The sequence below is a fragment of the Lampetra planeri genome, chromosome 2 (genome assembly GCF_965212315.1).
Source record: "Lampetra planeri chromosome 2, kcLamPlan1.2.h2, whole genome shotgun sequence".
NCBI lineage: Eukaryota > Metazoa > Chordata > Hyperoartia > Petromyzontiformes > Petromyzontidae > Lampetra > Lampetra planeri.
In genome coordinates, this window is record NC_136108.1 from 32177557 (window position 1) to 32201786 (window position 24230).

At 43.4% G+C, this 24230-nt stretch overlaps 1 protein-coding gene across 9 annotated transcripts; it reads left to right on the top strand.

The window, feature by feature from the left end:
• The first annotated feature begins 1864 nt into the window (after positions 1-1864).
• On the top strand, positions 1865-18687 carry NFYC (nuclear transcription factor Y subunit gamma). 9 transcript variants are annotated; one of them, XM_078613168.1, is made up of 9 exons: positions 1865-2362; positions 8676-8837; positions 10961-11032; positions 11562-11675; positions 11894-11989; positions 14798-14971; positions 15808-15876; positions 16980-17294; positions 18501-18687. In XM_078613168.1, exons 2-9 carry the CDS (start codon positions 8685-8687, stop codon positions 18606-18608), a joined length of 1101 nt encoding a protein of 366 aa, XP_078469294.1. In that variant the 5' UTR covers positions 1865-2362; positions 8676-8684; the 3' UTR covers positions 18609-18687. The 9 variants fall into 9 exon arrangements, with proteins under 9 accessions (XP_078469294.1, XP_078469297.1, XP_078469301.1 ...); XM_078613171.1 differs by having other exon boundaries at positions 8676-8819; XM_078613172.1 differs by lacking the exon at positions 1865-2362 and adding an exon at positions 6226-6382 and having other exon boundaries at positions 8676-8819.
• Positions 18688-24230: the final 5543 nt, after the last annotated feature.

Genomic DNA, 24230 nt, shown 5'->3' on the forward strand with positions numbered 1-24230 from the left:
TGGATAATAGCATAGAACTACAGTACACCATAACCAGACGGCACACTTTATGTGTATTTGCTGTGGATAAAGCACATACGAGCTCTCTTAATTACACATCAGACAAATAAAAACACCATCAAGCTTAAGCATATAAAATTAGTGTCCACGCTGTTGTGATGCTAAAACATGTCTTGAAAGAAACATAGTAGTCGACGTTTGTATGTACAGGTATTAATATGTATGTTGAACTTCTTTCAACCGTAGTAATCGGAGGTGCATGGAATTGGACGAAATTCAGCAGTTACTTTAATCGGTCATTCCCAAGTAATTTCCAAATGGGACTATCCTGGTCTCTTGAGTTCTCGCCTGGGTAAATACAATTATCCATATTTTGGTTTGACCACGTTTTGTGCCATGTGCTTGTCATCAAAACATTCGACATGCAATGCACCACATTTTACAACTTAACTTTTTAACATACATTTTTTACCCCATTGGAACCTCCTTTGCCAGTAGCAAAATATGATAATTGTTTTTTTACCCTTTTATCTGGCAACAAAACTGACACCTTTTTTACAAGGAGTCATATTTGCATTGACCACAATACCTGCGGTCGGAATGCAAACAAAAAACACAACTCTGATCATGTATGCACTGTCCTTGAAATTGATTGGTCCACACCCGAGGCAGCTTTTCTTCGAGCCTAGTCTCACATGGTGTTGGACCAGATGACGCCAAAAGGCGCACAACTCAAAGAAAATGCATCATCAGAGTCAGTTTTGTTGCCCGATAAAAGGGTAAAAAAACAATTATCATACATTTTTTATTTCGGAATACTTTTAGATTTCTGAAGGATTTGTCTGTTACCCAATAGCTACTATTAGGTAACTATTCATATGCCTAATTTAAACGCTGGCAAATCATACAACCATTCTGAAATGTAATTATGATCAGGCCCCCATTGTGTAAACAATTTCAGTCTCCAACTCTTATTATTTAGATAATGTTGCGTCTCTAAATTTCCAAATGATGAGCCAATTTGTTGAGCTATCATTTGTGGCCAGCTCGCTTCTGAAAAATAAGTCAATACCTCAGTGAGCTTCGCCTGGTAAGATAAAAACACTGTTTAGTTTTATATGTATTTATTTCTAAGCGATTTGTTGACATTTCCTTTGCTTTGTACTCCTCTCGTATTTTTGTATTGTTTGTTGTTGTAACGTTCTGACCCGCCCCTACTGGATATCTATGAAAAATAGCTTCATAGTTCATCGGATTCCTCCAGTATAAATAAATATTCTGATGATCCACTCTATCTCTCTACTTAGCCGGTCTGTTTATGCTTTACGAAGAAGGGCCACTGCCCGAAACGTCGCCTATTGCCTAACTGTTAACGCCACTTGTTATTGACGAATACGTTGAAGTTTTTTTTAGATAGGGGTAGGGTTAGTGTTCGTGCCCTTAGGGGTCATGTTAGGTGTGTTCCTTAACACTGACCCTCGACTACCCCCTCCCCCTCGGCCCCCGCCCCCCACCCCCGCCCCCCTCCCCCGCCCCCCTCCCCCGCCCCCCTCCCCCGCCCCCCTCCCCCGCCCCTCTCCCCCTCGGCCCCCTCCCCCGCCCCCCTCCCCCGTCCCCCTCCCCCTCGTCCCCCGCCCCCCTCGTCCCCCGCCCCTTACCCCGCCCCTTACCCCCTCGTCCCCCACCCCCCTCTCCCCCGCCCCTCTGCACCTCTCCCCCCCGCCCCCTCCTCGCGCCGCGATCGCTTCCCCGGTTGTTGCTGTGCGGGGCGGAGCACGCTCCAATGCGGACTATGATATTCAATTACAATGCGTTGCTTATCGGTGATGGGAAATATAAAGGCGACATCGGCCAATCAGAGGGCGCAGTCCGCCATCTTGGCTCTCGTCGTGCCGCGGTTAATATAAATTGCGGAAAATAAAGAGGAGTCTACGATTAAATCTCCGCCGTAAAAGGGTCGCAGTGTCTCGGGAAAAAATCCGTCGGATAGAGTAAAAATCAATAAGAAATATCAGCCGATCGACTGGCGTGTGCGACGTTTCGTTAAAAATCCAAATAACGCAAAGTAGTTTAATTTGAGGTATTATTGTTTAGCGCGCGGATTGGTCGGCGTCGTCTAATGGCGACGCGTCTCTCGGCTCCGTTCAAACTCTCCCCGCCTTGCCCACCACCACAAGCAACTTTTACCTCCTTTTTAACCAATTCCGTTCGACTTCGCCTCTAATTTAACAACTGGCGCTTCACATTTCTTTAAAATCGAGGGATTTAAACGCGTTCGGACCGAAATTTGTGCGCGCACTATCCCGTTTGCGTTGGCCTGGGGCCGCGTAGGAACACCGCGGTCTGCGACCCGAGTACTCAGGTCAGAAGCACCCCGAGTTAAGTTCTGTCACTAAGAATTGCGTTTATTTACATGTTTATTTACATTCGTCGGCTTTATATGAAACGTAACATTGCTGATGAAAGTGTGATTCGCACGCACGCGGCTGGTGCACCGTGGCTGATGCTTTGTAACCCGGCGTTTGTTTGTTTGTTCTGCGGGAAATGTTTAAAGTTACAAATCTATTTGTTATAATTATTATCGCCGCCGTGTCTTTGTACGTACGTGTATAGTTTACCGACCTTGAGCACGCTTTGACTACGCGGTACTTTACGCCGGTAAATGCTGCTTTAGTGTCCTGTTGATGATGGGGAGGTTTGTGGAGGTTCCAGGCCACGCCACTGATGATAGCCGTGGCTGGGATACGATGCTTTGATAACACATTTAGACAACTATCACCCTGTATTGTACACACACATACACAAGTGTTGTGACACAAGTGTTGTGTTTGCGGTGTACGGCGCGCAGATCTTATGGGGGTGGTTCCTTCAGTCTGTGGCACGTGCTCATCCAACACTGTCATCTTAGACGACTTACCGGGGAAGATGGTAGAGATTAAATGAATTCATACTCGTAGGTTTTTTCGGTAAAGTCACGTAAGTAAAAAATAAAATCGTATAAATAAATAACAATAAATGCAAATAAATCGATTAAATCACGACTCAAGTCACCGTCTTCAGGTGGGACCGGCACAGCTGAATTCACCTACGTGACTTTACCGATTAAACCTAAGAGTGTGAATCCTTGCAGTCACGAAAGCTTCAAATCTAGAGATGAAATGAATTCGTTTGCAGATTGCTTGTGAGGTTTAATGACGGCCACACGATCGTGATGTGGCTTTGCGTGGCGGGCGAGGGGACGAGGCCTTTATCCAGCAGTGGATTGGCCATGGCTGGTGATTTGTCATCTGATGTGTACTTGTTCTGGCCGTGAGAACGTGGAATTTCCACGGGAGGCGTCGATCTGATGAGTACCGTGGCCCGATTGCGCGGGAAACCACTTGGGCCGTACAGTGCAGTATTGCGTAACGCAAGTCCTCTGTGCCATGTGTATTGTAGTTGATGATTTCAAAGGTTATAACCAACACTGACCAGCGTGGTGAAGTATGGTCGAACAAACTACCACCACCCAGAATGGAGTGATTTCATCCAGAAGTGGCTTTGCAAAGGGGTTGTAAATTATTGTTTAGGTACAACATGTACACAGGCATTGTATTTAATGTCTTTCACGTCGCTGTTGGGTGCACAAGCACACACGTATGTAGCCATGGAAATGTACTGTGCATTTATTAATCCACTGTTAGATGAATCCCTCCCCATTCCGTGTCAGACGTGGGGTTTTTTTAAAATATAATTTCACCACACTGAGTCGGTGTGGGTTGGTGAAGAGGAAACCCAATAACCGGTGTAGATATCGCCCCTGATGTGAGCCGTGGCCGGGAATAGCGGAGTGCGTTAACCACCCGATAAACACTATAGATGATGCGGTTGTACACAATTTGCGGATGGCAACACACGTACTTGTACTGGGAAATGTTAAGGAAGGAGAGTGCAGATTTTTTTTTTATTTGGGAGAGATCGGGTCCCAAAAAATGCAAATCGTCAGTTTTCTTAATTGCGATCTCAAACTGTTGTCATACGTACGTACTCCTTGGTTCTTTCGGTAAAGTCACGTAGGTAAAAAATAAAATAAAAATAAGAGAAAAATAGAATGAAAAAATAAATAAAAGTGAATTCAATCACGACGTTTCGATTGCAACATAAGCAATCATCATCAGGTGTGAAATCGCAGCTAGAAATGTTTACTCAAGTGGGAGAAATTACTTTAACGAAAGAACCAAATAGATGCTTGCAGTCACGAAATCTTTAAATCTAGAATGTTGTCATACAGCCATTGTGTTCGTTGGCTCGATAGAAGGGCAATTTCCCCTAACGTCAAACTATTATTGTAGTTGCAAGATAGTTGCGGCGTTAATGGTTTTTGTGATAAGTTAATGTTTGCTTATCTGTCACTGGCGGTCCAATGCCCTAATGTTTTGTCCTCTAGGTAAGTTTAATATATATTGAGACATACTGTTTAAACGTATGGGAATATCTATTCGGTACACGTGTGTAGTTTACGTGTTCTCTATGTAAAATATCTGCACGTTTATATCTGCATTCACGAATACTGTATTAAACTGATTTATGTGCATCCCGAATATGCGTGGCACCCATCCACACCTGTATATATATCTACACTTGAGATAATGTGAATATACTACCCATTGTACCCACACATTTATACACCATCGAGTATTGTGTATGTACAAGATTGAACATAGATGTACACATACATTACACGCAAATTGCGGTGTGCGTCCTTGAATATTACAGTACACGCCCAGGTGTAAGCCTCCTTCGGTGTGTACTCATCACGGCTGTTTACATTCAACATTATTTCAACATGGGTGTGAACCCAGGGTTAATAGAAACATCTTATTTCGGACCCAGATCCGCCTTTTATTCAATAGGAAACTTGCCCTAGCAGTTAGTACTGTCTTGTAACAATAATAGTGCATTGTGTCAATGAAGTGCCGTCCGACCCGACTTCCCACACGTTTGTTGGGTTTGAGGGTGGAGACGGCCTTTTTGGTAAGTAGCCTTAAGGAATCCTTAACAACCCCCCCCTTCTCCATTGTAGAAACCACTCCACGCTTTATCGCAATGAGTAAGCTGGTCAATGAGACCCAAACGTAAGCCGTGCATCTTGACACCGATGCAGTTCAGAGTTGGCCTTTGGCCATGTGCTCGCTGACAACACGCACACAGCCAGGAGTCGACTAAGCGTGATACTGTTTAGCAGTAATACAACACTGCGTGGACTATAATACTGTGGGCAATGGCATTGTTATCCTCTTAATATTGTACTGTGCGTATACACTTTGAGGTATAAATAGGATTAGGGATAAGGAGCTATGTGCTTAGTACAGTGAACATGAATATGAAAAAAGGAAATGAGCAGCAGGGGGAGGGGGGAAATAATTATTGTTATGCAATGAAGACAATGGGTGAGCAGTTTTGTGAATGAGACTGCCCATGCTGAGTTTCCAAACTCTCCGAGTTTTTGTGCGTCAGTATTTAAGCTAAGATGTACCAGTGGCCGAGTGTTAAACATCAAAAAGTCATTTCAGAGATGGACAACCTTTTGTAAGTCACTGACATTGGTGGTGGCGTCTCTCCCACTTTTAGATTGACTCCAGCCAAATTCTAGTTGTTTGACTGGTTCGTCACAGATCTGGTGTTCCTATGTTATCAGCCTCTGCCGGTGGCTATGTTAAAGGCACAGTCATTGTTGGCCTACCGAATGCCTTGGTCATTGTCTTATTTTGGTATGGATGACCCAATGTATGTGTAACATCAAGTGTTGTTGGTGTGCCAAAACATATACAGCATTGGCACGTGCGACAACACCATTTGGTTTTGCTTTGGTTGATCGTGTTGGTCTGCCTTACATCGTGTGCGTTCGTGTGCTTGATGCCGTCTACGTGACTATGTCTTGCTTGAAGTGCTTGTGAACAGCGAGTATGTGGTTGGATAGCACCGGCGTGCGTGTGATAAGTCGTGTGACCAGTGCGTGCTGTGTGTATGTATCCACGTAGAGTGCGCACACACACACACAGAAGCCTGCCTGTATTTTCATTGGCTGCCCAGCTTATCCCTGCCGTAACTGGACGCTAGAATAAGGTCAAACCAAAGGCAAGGCAGGCACACACACAAAAAAAAACCCGGAATTAATATGGCGGGGGGCTGTACTGGGTTGGGCTTTGGCTGGGTTTGTGGGATGGGGGCGGTGTTATTCGACGTAATAAAATAAAGAATCAAATGGAAACCTCCTCCCCCTTCCCGGCACCGCATGGCACTAGCATCAGTGGGCAAGGGGACGGTGCAAGGGGGAGACCTCAGCCACAGCGGCGGTGTTTTGGGGGGAGAACCATGGCTTTAGGGGAGCGGCTTTTTGGCGGTGAGTGCGGTGGGTGGATCGGTGCCTCTCTCTCTCTGGGCCGCGGGGTTTGTCGGTCGGCGGGGGTCCTGCGTTGTGCGCTGCAGCTTTTTATCACACGGTGTGTTTGTGCGCTCGAATATTGTACGTGCATTGATTTTTAGTACTAATGTCCGTTACGATCATGTGCTGTTGGAATACGTGGATTGCTCGTGCCACGGTATGTGTGTGCGCATGTTTGACCTGGGATGCAGTACAGATGCAGTTATTTTATATTTGCCTTGGATCTTTTCTTTAAAAGGAGGTAGCTTTCGTGCTTCCCCCCCCCCTATTTAAATTGTACAGCACTCCTTTTATGTACATATTTTATATTCATGAGCATTGTGTTTTTGTGTATTCATTTATAAGCTTTATTCAGAGTGAGTTGACGATCCACTCGCTCCACTAACTAGCAAGAAGGCGGATATTGTCGTACAATGAACCAAGGACACCACACGACAGACACGATTTTGTTAGCGTAAGAGACGGCGGTGCAAACGTTTGTATAACAGCGTCGACGGTGGCGTGTGTTGGTGGGTTTTTTTTGTATCTTTTTACACCCTTGTTTCTACGAAACGTTCTTTTTGACCAAAAAAAAAAACACCGCAGCGGTAAATGTGTGTAGCAGGAACGAGTGCTGGAAACGAGGAAGAGCGGGGCAGGATGCGGTGTTGGTGAGCGGTGGCCGGGGCCGTGGGGCGAGCTGGTTGTGGGGGGGGGGCATCTCTCCTACTGTATGTGTCGTTTATTTTTTACGCCGTGTCCACTGAAGGTCACACACACACATGCGCGGCTAGTGGTGGTCGCAAGAACTTAGCTGAGCCACTGGAACAAAAAGAAACAGCTGACGGGCCAAAAAAATGCGTTACATGGTTCAGATTCTAGTCGAGGGGGGGGGTGGGGGGCTAGTTTTTAGGAAGAGACGGTGAAGAATATGGTTAGGCCACCCATATATTGTGTCTGCGATAGATTTTGTCTTTGCAGTGGTTGAAGAGGTATCGGTCTTATTTGTAGTACTGAGAAAAAATGCAGCTTATACCTAAAAAATTGTAAATTCTGTAGCATTGCTTTTTGGAAAGCATAAATGGCAAAGACTGGTGGATTATTAATGGGGGGGGGGGGGGGCGGTTAGGCGGCACGATTGGTGTGTTTGAAGGGGGGGGGGCCCACTTTGCGAGTCACGCACACTTGTGTTGTGGGATGTTTAGTGTTCTGTGGCACAGGCTTGGCAACGCGCTGGTTCTGTAGACACTCGGTCACAATTTAGCATTTTTAAGCCGAGCACTGCTCCATTGCACTTCAAACCGCTACTAACCACCAGCATTAAAACAGCGGAGGGTCACATAAAATTATCCTGGCGTTTTGTGGTCGATTTGTTCAAGGTGATTGTATGGGTTGAGTCCCTGCCAAGGTATTTGCCCTTCTACCCTCATAGTTTAATGGACAGATTCACCTTGGACTGGGTTTTTTTTTTCATTTACTGTACACGTATATGAGAAGCAAAGTCAATGGTGGCATGCGTGTATTCCGCCAAAAGGCTGTTGGAAGCATCGCCTAATAGGTTTGAGTCTGCAAGTGTCACCTTCAAAATTAATAAACCGTATCAACAAGGCAAGGCACCGTGTATAGTATTTCGTACCTGCCACTGCAAGCGATGCATTAATACACAGAGTGAACTTGGCCTGCGTCCTTGAATATGCACATGCATTGCTTGTGATTTTTAGTTTTCGTGAGATTAAAGTTTTTAGTGGACGAATTTGTGTGCTTTTTTTCCTATTCCTCTGAGCCATGTTCCTAACGAAGTGCACTATTGTGCGATATGGTACTGTGACGCAAGTATGCAGTTTTTCCGGTTGGGTTGGAGGTGACGGGGTGAACCTTACCTGTATTTTCTTGTTTCGGCTAACGGTTGCTTCACATATTTTAAAACAAAATACGGGTACTTCGCCATCTTTACTCACCGCGATCGTTTCTGCGGAAAATTCCAAGGTCAATGCAAGTAAAGGCAGCAAGCGGAGGGGATCGGTTTTGGTGAATTCACATTAAGTTATCGGAGCCAGAGGCTCCTGAACTGTGATTTAGCGGTTTTTGTTTCTGTAAATGAATGTCACACCCGACGAAGCCCCCCCCCCCCCCCCCATCTGAAGAAAATAATTACTGTGTGGCAGCTCGGTTCGCTTCCCCCCCATTCGTATTTTTTATTCAAATGTTGTGTTGTTTTTCATCAGCTTATGACAATGGCCTTGGTTTGTGTGTACGTGTGTGTGCGCCTCAGTGAGGCGAGATGTCCAATTCGTCGGACGCGGCGTACAGCCCCGGAGGAGGGCAGGTCGGCGGCGGAGGCAGCGGCACCGACGCCCACCTCCTCCTGCAGAACTTCTGGCCGCGCGTCATGGAAGAGATCCGAACCATGAACACTGTGAGCCGCGCCAAAGAGGTGGAATTGTTGAGATTGCGATGACATCCACCACAAACTAGATTTCGGCACCGACCTCCTACGGACCCCCCGCTTGGCTGCGGCCATGAAACCATGGCACGTGTGTGGGAGGATAAAGGAAGATGCAACTCTAATGACAAAAAGATCGTTTATCTTGTAGACGGGAACTTTAGCTGCATGTTCCAAGCTGTTCCGACATGGGTTTGAAGCATTGTTTGCGAGTTAAAAATTGTTGAAAATGACAGTTTTCACTGCAGTGATAAAATACATGGGAGTGATACTAATGTGGTGTTAACAGCACACTCCTGACAGTCCCTAAATCAAGTCGTATTTCTCCATGGTTTTTAAACTTTTGCCAGACAGTGTGGGACATTGCAGCCATGGTGCTGCTACAATATGAGAGCTGTTTGTTTTTTAAGTTGCTTTTATTAAGATCCCGGTTTGCATTGATATTGTGTACACGTTGTGAATGTTGTCAGATGGTTATCCCACAAACTCCCAACAGACTTTCAGAAAAGTAATCTTGCTTACCCTTTGCAATGCATATGCTTTTAATGGAATTGAAGAGACTAATGATAGGTACTTACTCCTTAATGCCATCTTGATTACGTTCATCTTCACCGACATTTGAGTCCTAATTATGGATTTGCTGTTTTAATCTGGTGTGTAAAATACTACGAGTGTCTATTTCTGTAAAGTTACGTCGGCCATAGAGATTCAGTCGGCAGATACAGAAGTGTGTTTTGCCATACTTCCAGTTTCTCTAAGAAACATATTTCTTGGGAAATTATTATTTTCAGAAGGCATTCCAGCCTCTTACTTTGGACTGCAGATGTATTGTGAAGGTAAACACTTTAGTGTTATGTTTTTAACTGAAACAAAAATTTCATTGCTTGTACATGAAATGCTACATTTCGAAGGTCTGTTAAAATGACCGTTTCCCATGTCATAATTATTTACAATTTGCTCAACTAACCGTATTAGAAATAAGATCAAAGGTAACATGGCTAATGTGCCAATAAATGTTTCTTCTGGTACATTGCGTTCTCACCAGATGGTGGTAGTGAACTGTAAAGAAGACCCCTCCACAGAAAAATTCTCGGCTTATCGCATAAACTGCAGTGGCAAGTTAATAGTTTTTTTTTTAAACAAACCAAATGTGCTGTTTGCTTCCAGGAAGCTGATAGTGCAGTAATGGGCTGCTGTTTTGATGATACTAACAAGAAATGGTTTTGCCTTTGAGCTTCGTGGGCCACCGTAGCTTGTCGGCACTGACTTCCTGTGCCTGCACCACTTCACTCTAATTAATATTCATGAGTGACGTGCCTGCCTTCATATTCATGAGGTTAAAAGGTCAGTGGCACAGCATCGTGGAAACATGTCCACATACGTAGTTCACATAAAGGAAAAGTGGAGCCCACCAAAGTTTTAACATGTTACATTTATATTGCTATGCCTTTTTTAATCATTGTTTGAATTTTTAGACATACATTTTAATGTTTTTGTAATTTTGGGTCTTAGGGAAATAGAACTTAGGCTCATTGTCGCTCCATGTTTATGTTCATTATTTGTATATTTGACTGGTTTTGCAGAAGAAGGCAAAACAACAGACATCTTGTGCATTTTATAAATTGATTTCCTGCTTAAATGAGCCTGACAGCCGTGAACCACTTGTGAAAATCCCCCATTGCTATGTGGGGGGCAAGTCCATCCATGGGACAACTGTTGACTTCCCACAGTGGTGCTTGTTTTATCGACCCCCTCCCAATAGGGTGATGAGCTCGGTCAACCCCCAACCAGGAATGCAGTAACCCAGCATTATGTATAATTTCTCCACATTGCCATGCATGCCAATGCTATTCCCCATTGATAGTCTTAATTGACAGATCTAGTGCACTTTCACGATTGTTATGTGTGTGTGTGGGGCTGTTAGCCCTGCTGTGGAACCCCATGTTACGTGACCTGGGGTGACTGTCGCTTCGCGTGGATCCTCGTGTTCCCGGGGCTCGCTCATTCCACCCTGGAAGTTACATGCACGCTATAATATTGTTCCCGAAATGGGCACAAAAATACATGGGGAAACGCTGCTGAATTTACTGATTTTAGGTACCGATGTTTTGCAGAATGATTTCAAGATCCAGGAGCTGCCATTGGCACGAATTAAGAAAATAATGAAAATGGATGAAGATGTGAAGGTGAGTGCCGATCACAAGTTTGACTGGAGTCCAGCTTAAATATGTATCTCAATTCTGGATGTAATTACCAGTGAAATGTCGTACTCAAATTGTAAATGTTGTGGATTTATTCTCCAACACACCAGTGGGCTGAAGTGGTTAACTAATTGGCACGTTTAGTTTGTGACAAACCTTACTAATTGACTGTGTTGGTGATGGTGGGTTAATGACATTTATATTTATACGATCTAACCCATAAACATCTTTATGATAATATTGGTGGCGAAAGGCTTACGTGCTGAACTAATATATCGGTGTTGGATGGATACATTTTTTCCCCAATCTGCCATGACCTACACAATTTTATAGTCAATAAACTCCTGAACAAATGGGTTACTAATTCACATGCAAAATAAATTAATGGGTTCCATAAATGAGTAGCATAAGCCACACTTGACGTGAATTTAGCCACAGAACAAAGTGGCGTTTTTTACCTATGCAGTAGCAATGGCTCTCCGGACCCATGTGTGTGTGTGTGTGTGGTGCACAGATGATTAGCGCTGAGGCGCCGGTGCTGTTCGCCAAGGCGGCGCAAATATTTATCAGCGAGCTTTCCCTCCGCGCCTGGATCCACACGGAGGACAATAAGCGGCGGACCCTGCAGGTGAGATGCAATGGGGGGGGAGGGCCTTTGGCAACGATTTCTTATTTTGGTATCCCACCTTTGTGTGACCAATGACTTTAATTGTGATTATTAATTCCGCATGTTTTGTATTCTGTTTTTGGAGCTTCCCTCGTAAACGGTTAAACAAACTTTTATTCACGTCTCTATAAGCTGGCCTGCTGTTGAATAATTCCATTTTGTTGTGTTGTGTTTCGCAGAGGAACGACATTGCCATGGCAATAAGCAAGTTTGATCAGTTTGACTTTCTCATTGACATTGTGCCTCGAGACGAGTTGAAGCCGGCCAAGAGACAGGTAATGCAACGGAAGCACACCACCTAATTAAATTCGCATCCTCTGATGTGTGCCCCAACACTAATTGTGTCCCGCTGAGTCGATCAGACAATGGAAACAATGTGAGTCGTTGCATCCCACACAGTAGACCTTTCAGTCCATTAAGGACTTGCTTGTCATGGTGCGTACAAGTGCTTGTTTTTCAGCACAGAGTAATAATAACCGACTAGTTCCTGAGCATAAACACCACTGGTTCACATTTGAGTGGCAATTTGCTGCATTGCTTGTATGCAAAAATTCTCAGAAAACCGTAGCAAAATGGTTTGAATGGTTTTAGGTTTACCCTTGATTTACAGGTGCCGATGAAGCTCCCATTTTTGGTAGTGCGAGGGTGATGTAAACATCTCAACTGGAAGCTGTGACGTAGGTAAAGGCTTTCAGTTAGGTGTTCACGTCAGCACGCTACCCAGCTGCAGCTACTGCCACTCGCTCTCCGTAGTCCAGCAACCAAACAAATGTGTGCGAGGGTTTTTTTTGTCGTCTTTTGTGTCAGGTCCCTTTTGCGTATTTTCTTTTCCATCGCTAAACAGCTGTTCAAAATCGCGTAAAGGTGTATGAGGGCGTGTGTTGGGGGTTTTCTTTTTATGTATAAACGGTGCAAAAGGTGAAACTTTGACCCCTGTTTTATTGCCAATGATGAGTAATTTCAAATGATTTTTGCGAACAGATTAGTTGGAAAGGAAAGTAAACACGATATTTTTGCCCCGTGCAATTAATGGCAACATGACATTCAGTTTATTGAATTGGTGTCTCGGACACTTAAATCTTGCAATCACTGCAGACTCTGCAGTAGGAGTCTATATTAAGGATCGCCAAACAAATAATGTTCTAATTATCCAAGCAGGCAATTGTATTATCAATATTAATATCGTATAAACTTGGGTTTCCAGGGGAAGGCCAACCAACTATGAAATTTACGAGGCATGGTTTAATAAATAAAAACATTGTCATTTAATTATCCAGAGCCTCGATGAAACTACTATTTCAGGAGGGCTCCTTAAGTGTGATAATGCCACTTATTGCCAAAAGCACTCTGTGTGATTATGTAACCATAAGTAATTTGTGTGCATCTAGAATGTATACAGTACACACCGACGTTGGACAAGAACTGGCAGTGTGTACATCTGTAAACATCCTCGACTGGAAGCCCGTGCTTTAACAAGTGCTTTTAGTCGGATGTTTGCGTCTGTCTCCTGCTCCTGTGCTTCACTCAACGTGTCCTCGGCTCATTACCACGTGAAACAACGGAGAACACAGCCCTAACCCTAATCAATGACACTGGACTCTGGGTTACATTCTTGGTCTCTTGTGTGAGAAAGCTGAAAGCAGAGAATACATGGCTAAACAATTTGGGGGCTTTGGATTGTAACCTTACGTGCGAAGACATCCCGAGTTTCAGGTGGTGTAAACATCCTTCACTCTCAGCTGTGAGATGGAAGCACACTGAGAGGGGGGGTGTTGACACCAGCTGGCTCGGACATACCTCCTCCGATCCCAGCTCCCCCATGTTGGTTCCCCCCCCCCCCCCCCCCCATTTGAATTCTTTGAGCTGTCTGCATAAAATTGTCCCCATTTTTAAATCCTTTATATTAAATTCACTTGCTTGCGTGCTTCTTAGGACTGTGCAAATCTTTCGGTCGTTTTTTAACCCACTTCCCGTGATCCAATCGAGCTGACATTTTGCACACAGGCTCGTTGTGCGTGACAAATAATTTTCGTGAAAAAAATTTTTCCCAAATTTTACACTGTTTAGGGAAATTTTTTTAAATATTTAATTACCAATTGCTTAATTGTGGCAGACAATCATCTGACCCATAGGTGGCAGCCATCTCAAGCCAGAGGACGAGAGGACTCTAGCCGCCACGCATATAAAGGATTTATAGTGAAAAACGTTTTTACGGGTTAATTTTTTGCCTATTAAAATGCGTCTCCATGGTCGGCGGTAACACGTGAAGTTGCTTTTAGGAGTGGACGTGTTGCCGACCTTCGTGCGAATTTGAAAAGTTGTACACAAATTACAAAGTTTATTTCATGGAGTCTTTGCTCTGATGGCTTTTTTTAAATAACTAGGATTCAAATTTGTATACACCTTCAGTGGTAATGCATTTTTGTATCTTCACATTTGTTTCCCCCCTCCCCCCCATAGTAAGTTTACGTACACGATGTTTCTGGGAAGGATTAATGAGTGGTGAAAAGTTTTTGCTGCCAGATATCCTTAAACGTTTCAACATACCCTTTTGAGTTATGTTACGCAGTTGCAGACGCCACTCCTTGTCGCGAGACGAACCACTGAAATTTAGAACAGAGTAAAAAAAAAACTAAATAAAGACGGATTTTTTTTCTAATTATCTTTCACCTGGATAATCCATTGTAGATGTAAGATTTTTTTGCTATGGTGTTTTATAGTAAAGCTGTTGCTCGATAGGTTCCCCTTTACTGCTAGGCTGCAAACAAATGCTGTTGTATATCAGCAATCGCAGTCTCATCAGGTGAAGTGTGTTTTTGACTGTTTATTATCTTCTATTTTGATAGTCAAAAGGAAAAATATTAAGCAAGGTGTTTTACTGTGTATCTTTTGGTACGTGTGTGTGTTTTTGTGCCCGTTTTATGTCCAAATGTGTCATCTACATATCGTGTGGTGGGGTTATGTGACGTGTGGTATGTGCATGCTGTGTCTCTGGCGTGTCCATGGCGTGCGTGTGCACGTGTCCGTGGCTTTGTGTGTTTTCGGTGCGTGCGTGGTGTCTGCACATCCCGTGCTCTGCTAAGGAGGAGGTGAGGCAAGCGGTGATGGCGCCCGAGCAGGTGCAGTACTACTTCACGCTGGCGCAGCAGCCCACTGCCGGGCAGCAGGGGGCGCAGCAGGGAGGGCAGCAACAGACGGCAGGGGGTCAGCAAGCCATACAACCTAACATCATCATCGCACAGCAGCCCCAGGGACAGGTAATGGTCACTTGGGTGGCATGGTGTCTTTTACGGCTTGATTTTTTTTTTTTTAAAGAGTTTCAAAATGAGCACTTACATTTTCTTTAATCGTTAATTGAGTAAATTAGAGTGTCTATGCGAACTGTTACATTTACACACAGTTCACTTACGTACAGGTAATTGGAATGAAAATCTTTATTTAATGAAAAGGTGTACATGAAAATATTGAGTTTATTTCTAATCGATGAGCACTGCTGTTTTCATTCTAAGTGCATATGTTGACTTGTGTGTTAAGACTCGATTTCAAATTCATGTGTTGTACATAAACGGCTGTTGCTGTGCAATCTAGGTTGTGCTTCCTGGACTGTCCGACATTAGTTTGAAGTTTATCAAGTTGAGACTTAAATTTGCTTACAGCTGCTCTCATGATGTAATTGTCTTTAAAACACAACAACAACACTGCAAGTTTAATATGTTCTGTACATGTCAGGAGAGTGCCTGAAAATGACAAGTATTTTTTTATGATTCAAACTTGTCTGCCTGGGACATAGAGCACGGTGACTTATTTGCAAGATAAGAATTACTTATTTGGTTGATGGTTACATTTTTACTGTAAATGTCGCTTTTGGAGGGTGCGGGGGTGAGCATTGTGCAGTGGTTAGCGCACTGCGCTATGAACCCCGGCTACCAGAGTTTGAATTGGTCGTGGGCCCTCCCTTCACCAACCCACACTAACGAGTGTGGTGAAGTATGGTCAAACAACCCCCATGGCCGACAACGGTGTGGGGCGGTCTTCATCCAGCAATGGATTGACAAAAGACTACATAATGTTTGATGGTTGGTGTTTGGTGTAGGTTGTTCAAGGCGGTGCGCAGCTGCAGTCAATCCAGGCGGTTACACAGGCACAGGCTGCCACCATCAGCGTAAGTTACGTCTTCAAAAGAATTCCATGAATGTGTACTCCATGCAGAAGTGCGGTTACATTTCAGCTTCCATTAACGGTCGTTTATCAAATCGAAACGAATGTGAACAAGGGGAGACATGCTTCCCTGAGTAAACGGTGTTGTTTTTCACGCAACATTTAAGCTGATGGCAACAATGTGGTACTTTTACACACGTGAAGATAATTGACGTGGAACTTGATTACTCGTGTAAATTGAGTAGAATGCAAAACGGTAATGGTTTGAGTTTTTATTTGTTGAACCAGGTGAGAACTCGAGAGACCAGGATGGTCTCATTCGCTAAAATGATTTGGTTTACCACAATGATAAAAAAGTAATCTAATAAAGTACTGGAATCAAGCGAATAGAAATCGGTGCAAACACAAACAAATGTAAATTATCAAAAACAACCACATTACAAAATAAGAAACTTCTCACGAATGTCATTCATCCCTAATTGGTTAGACGAAGTAGGGGATTTCCTTCCTGGTTGTATTTTATCTCTCGCACTACTTGAACCATCGTTAAATACCTAGGGACCATGTGCCTGACCCACCCTTTTCCGCATTAAAACATATAACTGTGGGTTTGGTCAATGTAGTGGTAATGCCAACCCCACGCAGTTTTACCAACTTCTTAAATCCTTACCCATATGGCACTGTAATACAACTGGCCCCTTGCCATCCATGTAAATAAAAATAAAACCGAATAATTATTGTACACATACCCAGACTGTGTGATCCCGAGTTCATCATAGTATCAAATTAAATACACATTTTTGTCATCATTATTAACAGCACATACAATATGTTTGTAAATTAGACAATCTTGTCACGTGGTATAAAGAGTTAATGCCAATAATTTTGGCATAACTGTTGTGGCCTTACCCAAAAACAAAAAGAAAATAAAGTTCTACAAATCTTGTCGCACACCTACTGGAGTATAAGTCGCACCTCAACTTTTTCTTTAAAATACAGTGAACAAAGTGAACCTTTATAATATATCTTATTCCAAGACAACAGCCACTCGTCGAGTCTACTGCAAAGATGGACTCCAACTTTTGTCCCCGTCACTCCAACTTGCAGAGCACTCCGGTGACGGTGCAAGTTGCAGACGGTCAGCAGCTTCAGATCGTCTCATCGCACCAGGGTCAAGTGGGCACCGGCGGGCAGGTTCAAACAGGCACCGTGTGCCAAGCTGGCACCACCACTACAGCCACGACTGGCCAGACCATGCAGGTCATGCAGCAGATCATCACCAACACCGGCGAGATCCAGCACATCCCCGTCCAGCTCAATACGGGCCAGCTGCAGTACATCCGCCTGGCACAGCCGATGAGTGGGGGCCAGATGGTGCAGGGACAGGTGCAGGCCATCACTACGCCCACAGGCCAACAGCAGGTGAGGTGGACGGAAAAATAACGGCCTGTGCTTTGGCTGCTTCATCGTGTTAAGGCTACCGTTATTAAGTAGTTGTTTTAGGTGGCTGAGTGGTGGCTATTGTTAGTGATTCATCCATTAAAATTGGTTAATGCTCGTGTGCATGAAGTCGTGCTTGTAAGAATTATTTATAGACATGAAAAATGTACATTTTTAGGCATGTGGCACAAAATGAGAGCTAGACACTACACACGAGATGGTACACGCAAGACGATAGGAATGAGACGGGACAGACAATGCAAACAAGATGGTACATATGAGATGGACATTGTCAATGAGATGGTACAAATAAAATGATTTTAAATAAATAATGACTCAATTAATTTCGTCAGAGGGAGGGTTACATTGCTTTTGGTTGCCATGTGACTGATATGTCATGAGGTGTGGGTAAGAGGCAATTGAGTCCTGTGAAGTAGTTTTGTGATTATCAGCTTGGAGGCAGTAGGCTTAGACTGGTGTTATGCACTTATTTATGTGAATCAGAATCTTTATTTAGGCTGGAGGAATCTGGTGAGCTATGAAGCTACTATTTTTGCACAAATGTCCAGTAAAGATGTGAGTGCCATGAAGAAATATTTTAACTTATCACAGTGAAATGGCACAATTGAAAAATATAATTTTACCAAAAAAAATGCATAACGTGGCCAAAAAGGAGCGAGCATTTGAATCCAAATTCCATTGTTTTTCTTGAAGCATACTGTTCTAAATAATAACGGGTCTAAGGACAATTGATACTATTTTATTTTCTCATGATGCCAGGATTAAGTTTATGCATGTTTTTATGTCAAGGGGTCATCACGAAGAATGTGATTGAAAGCCAACACAGGCTCATCATCGCTTGCCGTTTCCTAAAATCCAACTTCATTTCCTCAAACCCAACTTCATTTCCTCGTGGGAGATGCGCAGTATCGTGCAAGAGAATCGTCTGAAAGTTGTAGGCTGAACGGGGGTGCCCAGCCTAAGGCCATGAGACTTCCTACTGTAGTACAGTCAGAACAGATGAACCTTTAATGGGGCAGTGGCAGCCGCAACAGGGTAGTGGGACCACGGACAAGCCTAGCATCATTATCATAGGCAGATGAGCCTCCAATAATGACAAGTGAGCTTAATGATTTATTTTCATCCCCCCCCCTGCCCCCCCGCCTTGTGCTTGCTGTGTGTCCACAGCTATACCAGATCCAGCAGGTGATCCTCCCATCAGGACCGGAGCAGCAGGTGTTTATCCAGCAGGCTGGCGAGACGCAGCAGGTCGCTGTAGAGCAGGCGCCTCAGTGAGGGCAACTTGCCCGCTCCCCCAGGCTGACGGCCATGGGGCTGACAAGCGGCGGTTTGTAGCGGCAGTGAAAAATGGTGGCGACGCGAGGAGAGGCGCAGGCGGGGATGAAGTTGTCCTTGCAGGGAGCGGCCCCCTTAATAGGGAGGCGTGAGCTGAGCGTTCATGCGCAGCATTCGTACCAAGCACAGCTGAGTGGTAAACTAACAGGCTCTACTGAAAGTTCTGCGATAAACACAAAAAAGAGAATTGCAAACAAAAAGTAAATAAATGGGTGTTGGGCAATGGTGTGTGTTGTTAGTGTCAGGGGTGTAGGGCGTGTGCCAAGGAATGGTTAGGGTTTACGGTAATGGAAAGTGTGTGTTTTTAGATTTGAAGCTTTCGTGACTGCAAGGATTCGTATTCTTAGGTTTTTTCGGTAAAGTCACGTAGGTAAAACATTAAAATTAATAAAAGTAAAATAAATCCAGAAGACGGAAGCTTGTGTTGCCTCCGAAACGTCGTGATTCTTATTTTATTTTACTTTTATTAATTTTAATGTTTTATCTACGTGACTTTACCGAAAAAACCTAAGAATATGGAAAGTGTGTGGTTGGTTATTGTGATCCACGATGAACAGTTTGGCCCACCCTAACCCGCATGAATAGGTATGGATTTGTTTACATTTTTGTTTGCTTTTCCATTTTGATGTTTACAGCGCACCAGAGTCGATCCTTGATATTATTCCTAGGGGCATGAGAACCAAACATCTTTTTTTTTAATATACGAGATAAGCTGATTAAACACGTCGTGGCAAGTGAATGAGGGTGGTGTTTTTATCATTAATTTCCAGTTTAATCCACAATGCGTTGACACCCTTATTTCATACGGTTCGCCAAGCATGGTGGGTGTTTCATGCGGCCATAATCACGGGTCCAGGCACACATCAGGGGTTTCAACCTTAATATATCTGTGTAGGGTGCTTCCAGAGCCTTCAATTTGGACCCGTTATGATAAAAAGCAGCAGAAGTTCTATATGGTGTCTGGTGCAACGCTTGTAAAAACGTTTTCAAATTATGGGTAAATATTAGCCACAATTCCAAAAGTGTTTCGCAATTATAATAGCCTCGGGTTCGGACTTTGCAGCATTGCTAACAGTAAGTAATACGTCTAGATTAGCACAGGTGAGATCAGCCTCTTCCGTGCGGGGTAGTTGTATTTTTCCAAAAGGGCACATAACGATATCTCCCTCGCAATGTGAGTTAAAATTGTTTAGCTCCTGGTGTTAAACCTCAATATACTTACTACATGACTTAGCTGCATACAAATATGACATTTTTGCTAACCCTGCTTCTTTGGGAACTTTTTGGAATTGTGCGGCAGTAAAGCTGGTGGAAAACAGGAAAAGCTGCTTACAAGTTGGTTGTGCGCGCACCATTGTGATTTAATTATGGTCTAGCCACTACGGCACAAAGGCTTCACCACATCGCCTTCACCGTCCTGTGACGTTTACAGTCTCGCTCCTGCTTAACTTTTTTGCTCCTGTTTACTGGTTGCTCTCTCAGACATGGTCCTTCATTTGGCTGCAATTCTGCCACCAGTCTCATTCTTCTGGTGTCATCATGTCTAGCTATGTGTCCTGCCCAAGCGAAACTTAACTGTTCTGAACAGGTCAATATGATTTCTCTAACTTGCATCTGTTCTCTGATCACGTGTTTCTCTGTCTGTTCTGTATTCTGAGTCCATCTATTATTTTTTATTACGATGCTTGTTTACCCAGGAATGCCTCAGTTATTCAGTTAATGCATTGCTTTACCAACGAGGTAGGTAATGATCTGATTTTTGTGAACAATTAAAAAATTTGGATCATGACATTATAGCATACTCTTCTTCAAATAAGGTCACGGGATCTTTCACATCGGTAATGAAACGGACGACGCATTTTATGGTTAATGCCCCGGCAGTATTCCCGGGGGTGGCTCGCTGGATTTGAACTGCAAATCTTTGCAACAAGTGGCAAACGCGCTTCCACTGAGCATTTTCCCATCGCCCATTGGTGACGGCAGGTAAATGCTCTGATAATTTTCTTGTTGGGGATGTTTGTGGTCTGGTGTTTTTCCATTATTCAATTTAATTTTCCAAAAGTACTCCATCTTGCTCAACTCTTTAGTCCATTATTTTCATTTCAGTCCTCCACTAATCGCCCTGGATACTTTGTTGTGATATCCAGCTGTCCCAACAATTCCTTTTGGTTCAGAAGACGTGGTGTATGTGACTTTTGTTTATTTTGAAAGCCTACGTGTTAATACTCTTTGGGTCTTTCGGTAAAGTCACGTAGATAGAAAAAATATAACAATCACGACGTTTCGATCACAACACAAGCAATCGTCTTCAGGTGAAAAACTATTATTATTTTATTATTTGCACGATGGGGTGGGTGGCCAGCACCACATCTGCATTTGTCTCCCCAGTACTGATGTTTACACACTGCACCAGTTACTCATTCGAGGCCAAGTCGACCAAAACGAGGCCCGAGACTGATTCCGATATTCGCCACTGATCTTGGTCATGAGCTGGAATCGAACTCTGGTCGTTGGGATTTTAGCGAGCGTGCTACTAACCTCGCCGCTCTACCTATATATAGACATGCTTTACTTCTTGTTGGTCTTTTGGGGCTTACTTGGTTTTAAGTGTAGGACATCAACGAATAAACAGTCACCGTCTTTATCACTATTCTGTTTATTGAATCCTGCAGTGATGTTTAGGTTCAAATTGTGGCAATGGGTCGGTCACATTACATTGCCTATGTGAGCGTGTTTACCAAACTTGGAGAAAAGTGTTTTTCTTCGTGTAATATTAAGTTGGTTTTAATGTTATCCTTATACAGACTAATAGAGGATTATTATTACACAACATCACGGGTTAACGTGACATTTGTAATGGATTAAATGATCGCCCCCATCTTTTTTACCCTCCGAATTCCCAGTGCTTTGGATCGGCCTTTGACTTTCAGTTTTTTTTGTATTTGTGTACCTGTCCGTGACCTGTGATATTTACTTTTGTGTTTTTGAAATATGTTTATCGGATAAAGAAGAAAAAGCGAAGTGTGTTTTTATTGTTATTATGACTCGCAATTCCCGGCGATGTTGTAGGGCCACCTGTGCACGTATTTAATATTAGGGTCATGCTTCTGAAGAAAGAGGGGCGGGGGGGGGAACACTTCACATTGTACAAACAAAACAACACAAGTGTGAATTTTGTAAACGTTTCAGCCATATTAATACTTTTCATTGTACGTATTTCCAAATGTTTTCGATGCTATTAAGTGTTGGTTAAATAAAGTCAAGCTGTTTGTAAACAATCTCTGCACCTCATACATCAGCCTCAACCAACCAAGAAATCTGCTTTCGGGCAGATGCAACGTTGAAACGTTCTTTTGCCATTTTTTTGCACGTGGTCTTCGGCTTGAACTGCATGTCACTATATATCTCCCTGCAATTTAAATTCGTCTGGCAACGTTTGACTATGCTTATAAGTTATAGATTTGAAGCTTTCGTTACTGCAAGGATTCATATTCGTAGGTTTTTTTCGGTAAATTCACGTAGGTAAAAAATAAATAAAAGAAAAATCACGACGTTTCGGAGGCAACACAAGCTTCCGTCTTCAGGTGGAACCGTCACAGCACGATAGCTGTATCAAGTAAGAGAAATTCCAAGAAAACAGTCCTTGTATATATACTGGTTGAGGGTGGGAGGAGCCAATGTAGGCCCTGGATATTATTATTGTGAGGTTCGGTCTTTAATGGAGATGTCTCCCATTTTGGGATTGATCTGAAATATCTTAAAACTGGGCTAAGACACGATGTCAGATCCGAAGGTTTGATCCAGAAGTGCATTGTTGGGAATGATGTCACGTATGACGAGTTGGTGCTTTTCCTGTTAAAAGTGTTGCCTGTTGGCACTGACGGTTTATTATTTATTTCAAAGTATCTGCAAAAAAAGATTTCCTTAAAATTCCGCAGGGTTTTTATCTGAGATGTGTACCCCCTCATCTTTACGCCATCCAACCTGATACTTGGGCAGGCCCATGTCCTTAAACGCATTGGTCAACCTCAAACTTTTCATGCCCCAAATATGAAGGGTTTTTTTATACGTCCCTGAAAGGTATAGGGACCTACCACTTGTGAATTAATATTGCACACCTTGGTTTGGGTCATGATTTTTTTAAATACCGTAGTTTAATCACAATTTCATTGGACATCATTTTAAGAATGGTAAGATTTCCAACTTTTAACAAATAAAGTTTTCACTTTTTTATACTGATGTGTCCTTCAGGTGCTCCGGTTTGGTGGTAAATGTGTGGAGTGTCAATGCGAGGACTTGACATATTCAGCGTTTTATGAACTTGTGTGAAGACTGGATCTGTTCCTGCGATGTGGTGTTCTTACATTTCCAGTTTCGAAGTTGCTGTTTGTTTGCGTAGTCTGGTTTGTCTGGTAATGGAAATGCCATCACTCTTGATTGTGTTGAAATTGTAATATCACAAGTAACATTTTAAATGTCCACTTTTTCTGGTTGGTGTTTCCATCCAGCCTCATTCCTTGCATCAGTGCTGAATGGTGTGGTGGGAGGGCATTGTATTTTTAGGTTCCACTCGACCATGTGCTACATTGACTTATTGATGAGATGGAATCCTGCGCACATGCATTGTATCGTCTAAGAATAGATTCACTAATCAACTTCTGGATACATTATATTCTGATTCATGGGTTCTCCTTTGCCAGTACCAAAATATGATAATAGGTTTTTCCCCTTTTTCTGGCAACAAAACAGGTGTTAAGAAATTTACCAAAGTGTGTTCTTTATATTTCACTCTTATCCTGATTGGGCTATCTTGCAACAACATCCAATTTAATCGCTCGCCGATCGGTGCAACCCTTTGTGTCGGAGATTGGCCGATGGAAGCAGTTATCACAACAACCTTTGAGCCCTTCAAGTGACCTCCACGCAACCGGTTGCAAAAAAAACGTCTGGAATCGCGACCCCATATTGTGATGAATAATCGTGTCGCTTCGAGAACGAATCGTTACGCGTGACCCAATTCGACGGCACATGTTATTAATCCGCATTCATCTTTTGCTCACCCACCTTATGCTCGTGTCCCAGTTAACCTAATCTTGATCTTGGGTGTTAGCATTCCCAGGCCCCTTCCCCGTTAACTACTGTGGGCCAGGCTGTTGATCACACCAAGCCCGCCTGAAGCTCGTCCCTCTCACCTTTTACATGTTTGTCTCTCCCTCGAGTGCCACTGATTGAGAGCGCAAAACGAGCTGGCGATGCCACTTTCCGGAGGTCGTGAAGCGTGGAGTCGCCGTGACCACGACTTGCCGAGTTTCAACGCTGGGCTGCACGATTGGACATTCATAACGTGACATAACGCGCCGTGTTAATACTATTTTTAAATTTGAAGCTTTCGTGACTGCAAGGATTAATATTCTTAGGTTTTTTTCGGTAAAGTCACGTAGGTAAAACACATTTTTATTAATAAAAGTAAAATAAGAAATATAAATCACGACGTTTCGGAGGCAACACAAGCTTCCGTCACAGCACGATAGCTGTATCAAGTGAGATACAGCTATCGTGCTG

Excerpts from the sequence above, each read along its gene's own strand:
- NFYC (XM_078613168.1), top strand. The coding sequence starts at position 8,685 with ATGTCCAATTCGTCGGACGCGGCGTACAGCCCCGGAGGAGGGCAGGTC. Across the intron at positions 11,033-11,561 it reads AAATGGATGAAGATGTGAAG|ATGATTAGCGCTGAGGCGCC; the intron begins GTGAGTGCCGAT and ends TGTGGTGCACAG. Across the intron at positions 15,877-16,979 it reads CACAGGCTGCCACCATCAGC|AGCACTCCGGTGACGGTGCA; the intron begins GTAAGTTACGTC and ends TCCAACTTGCAG.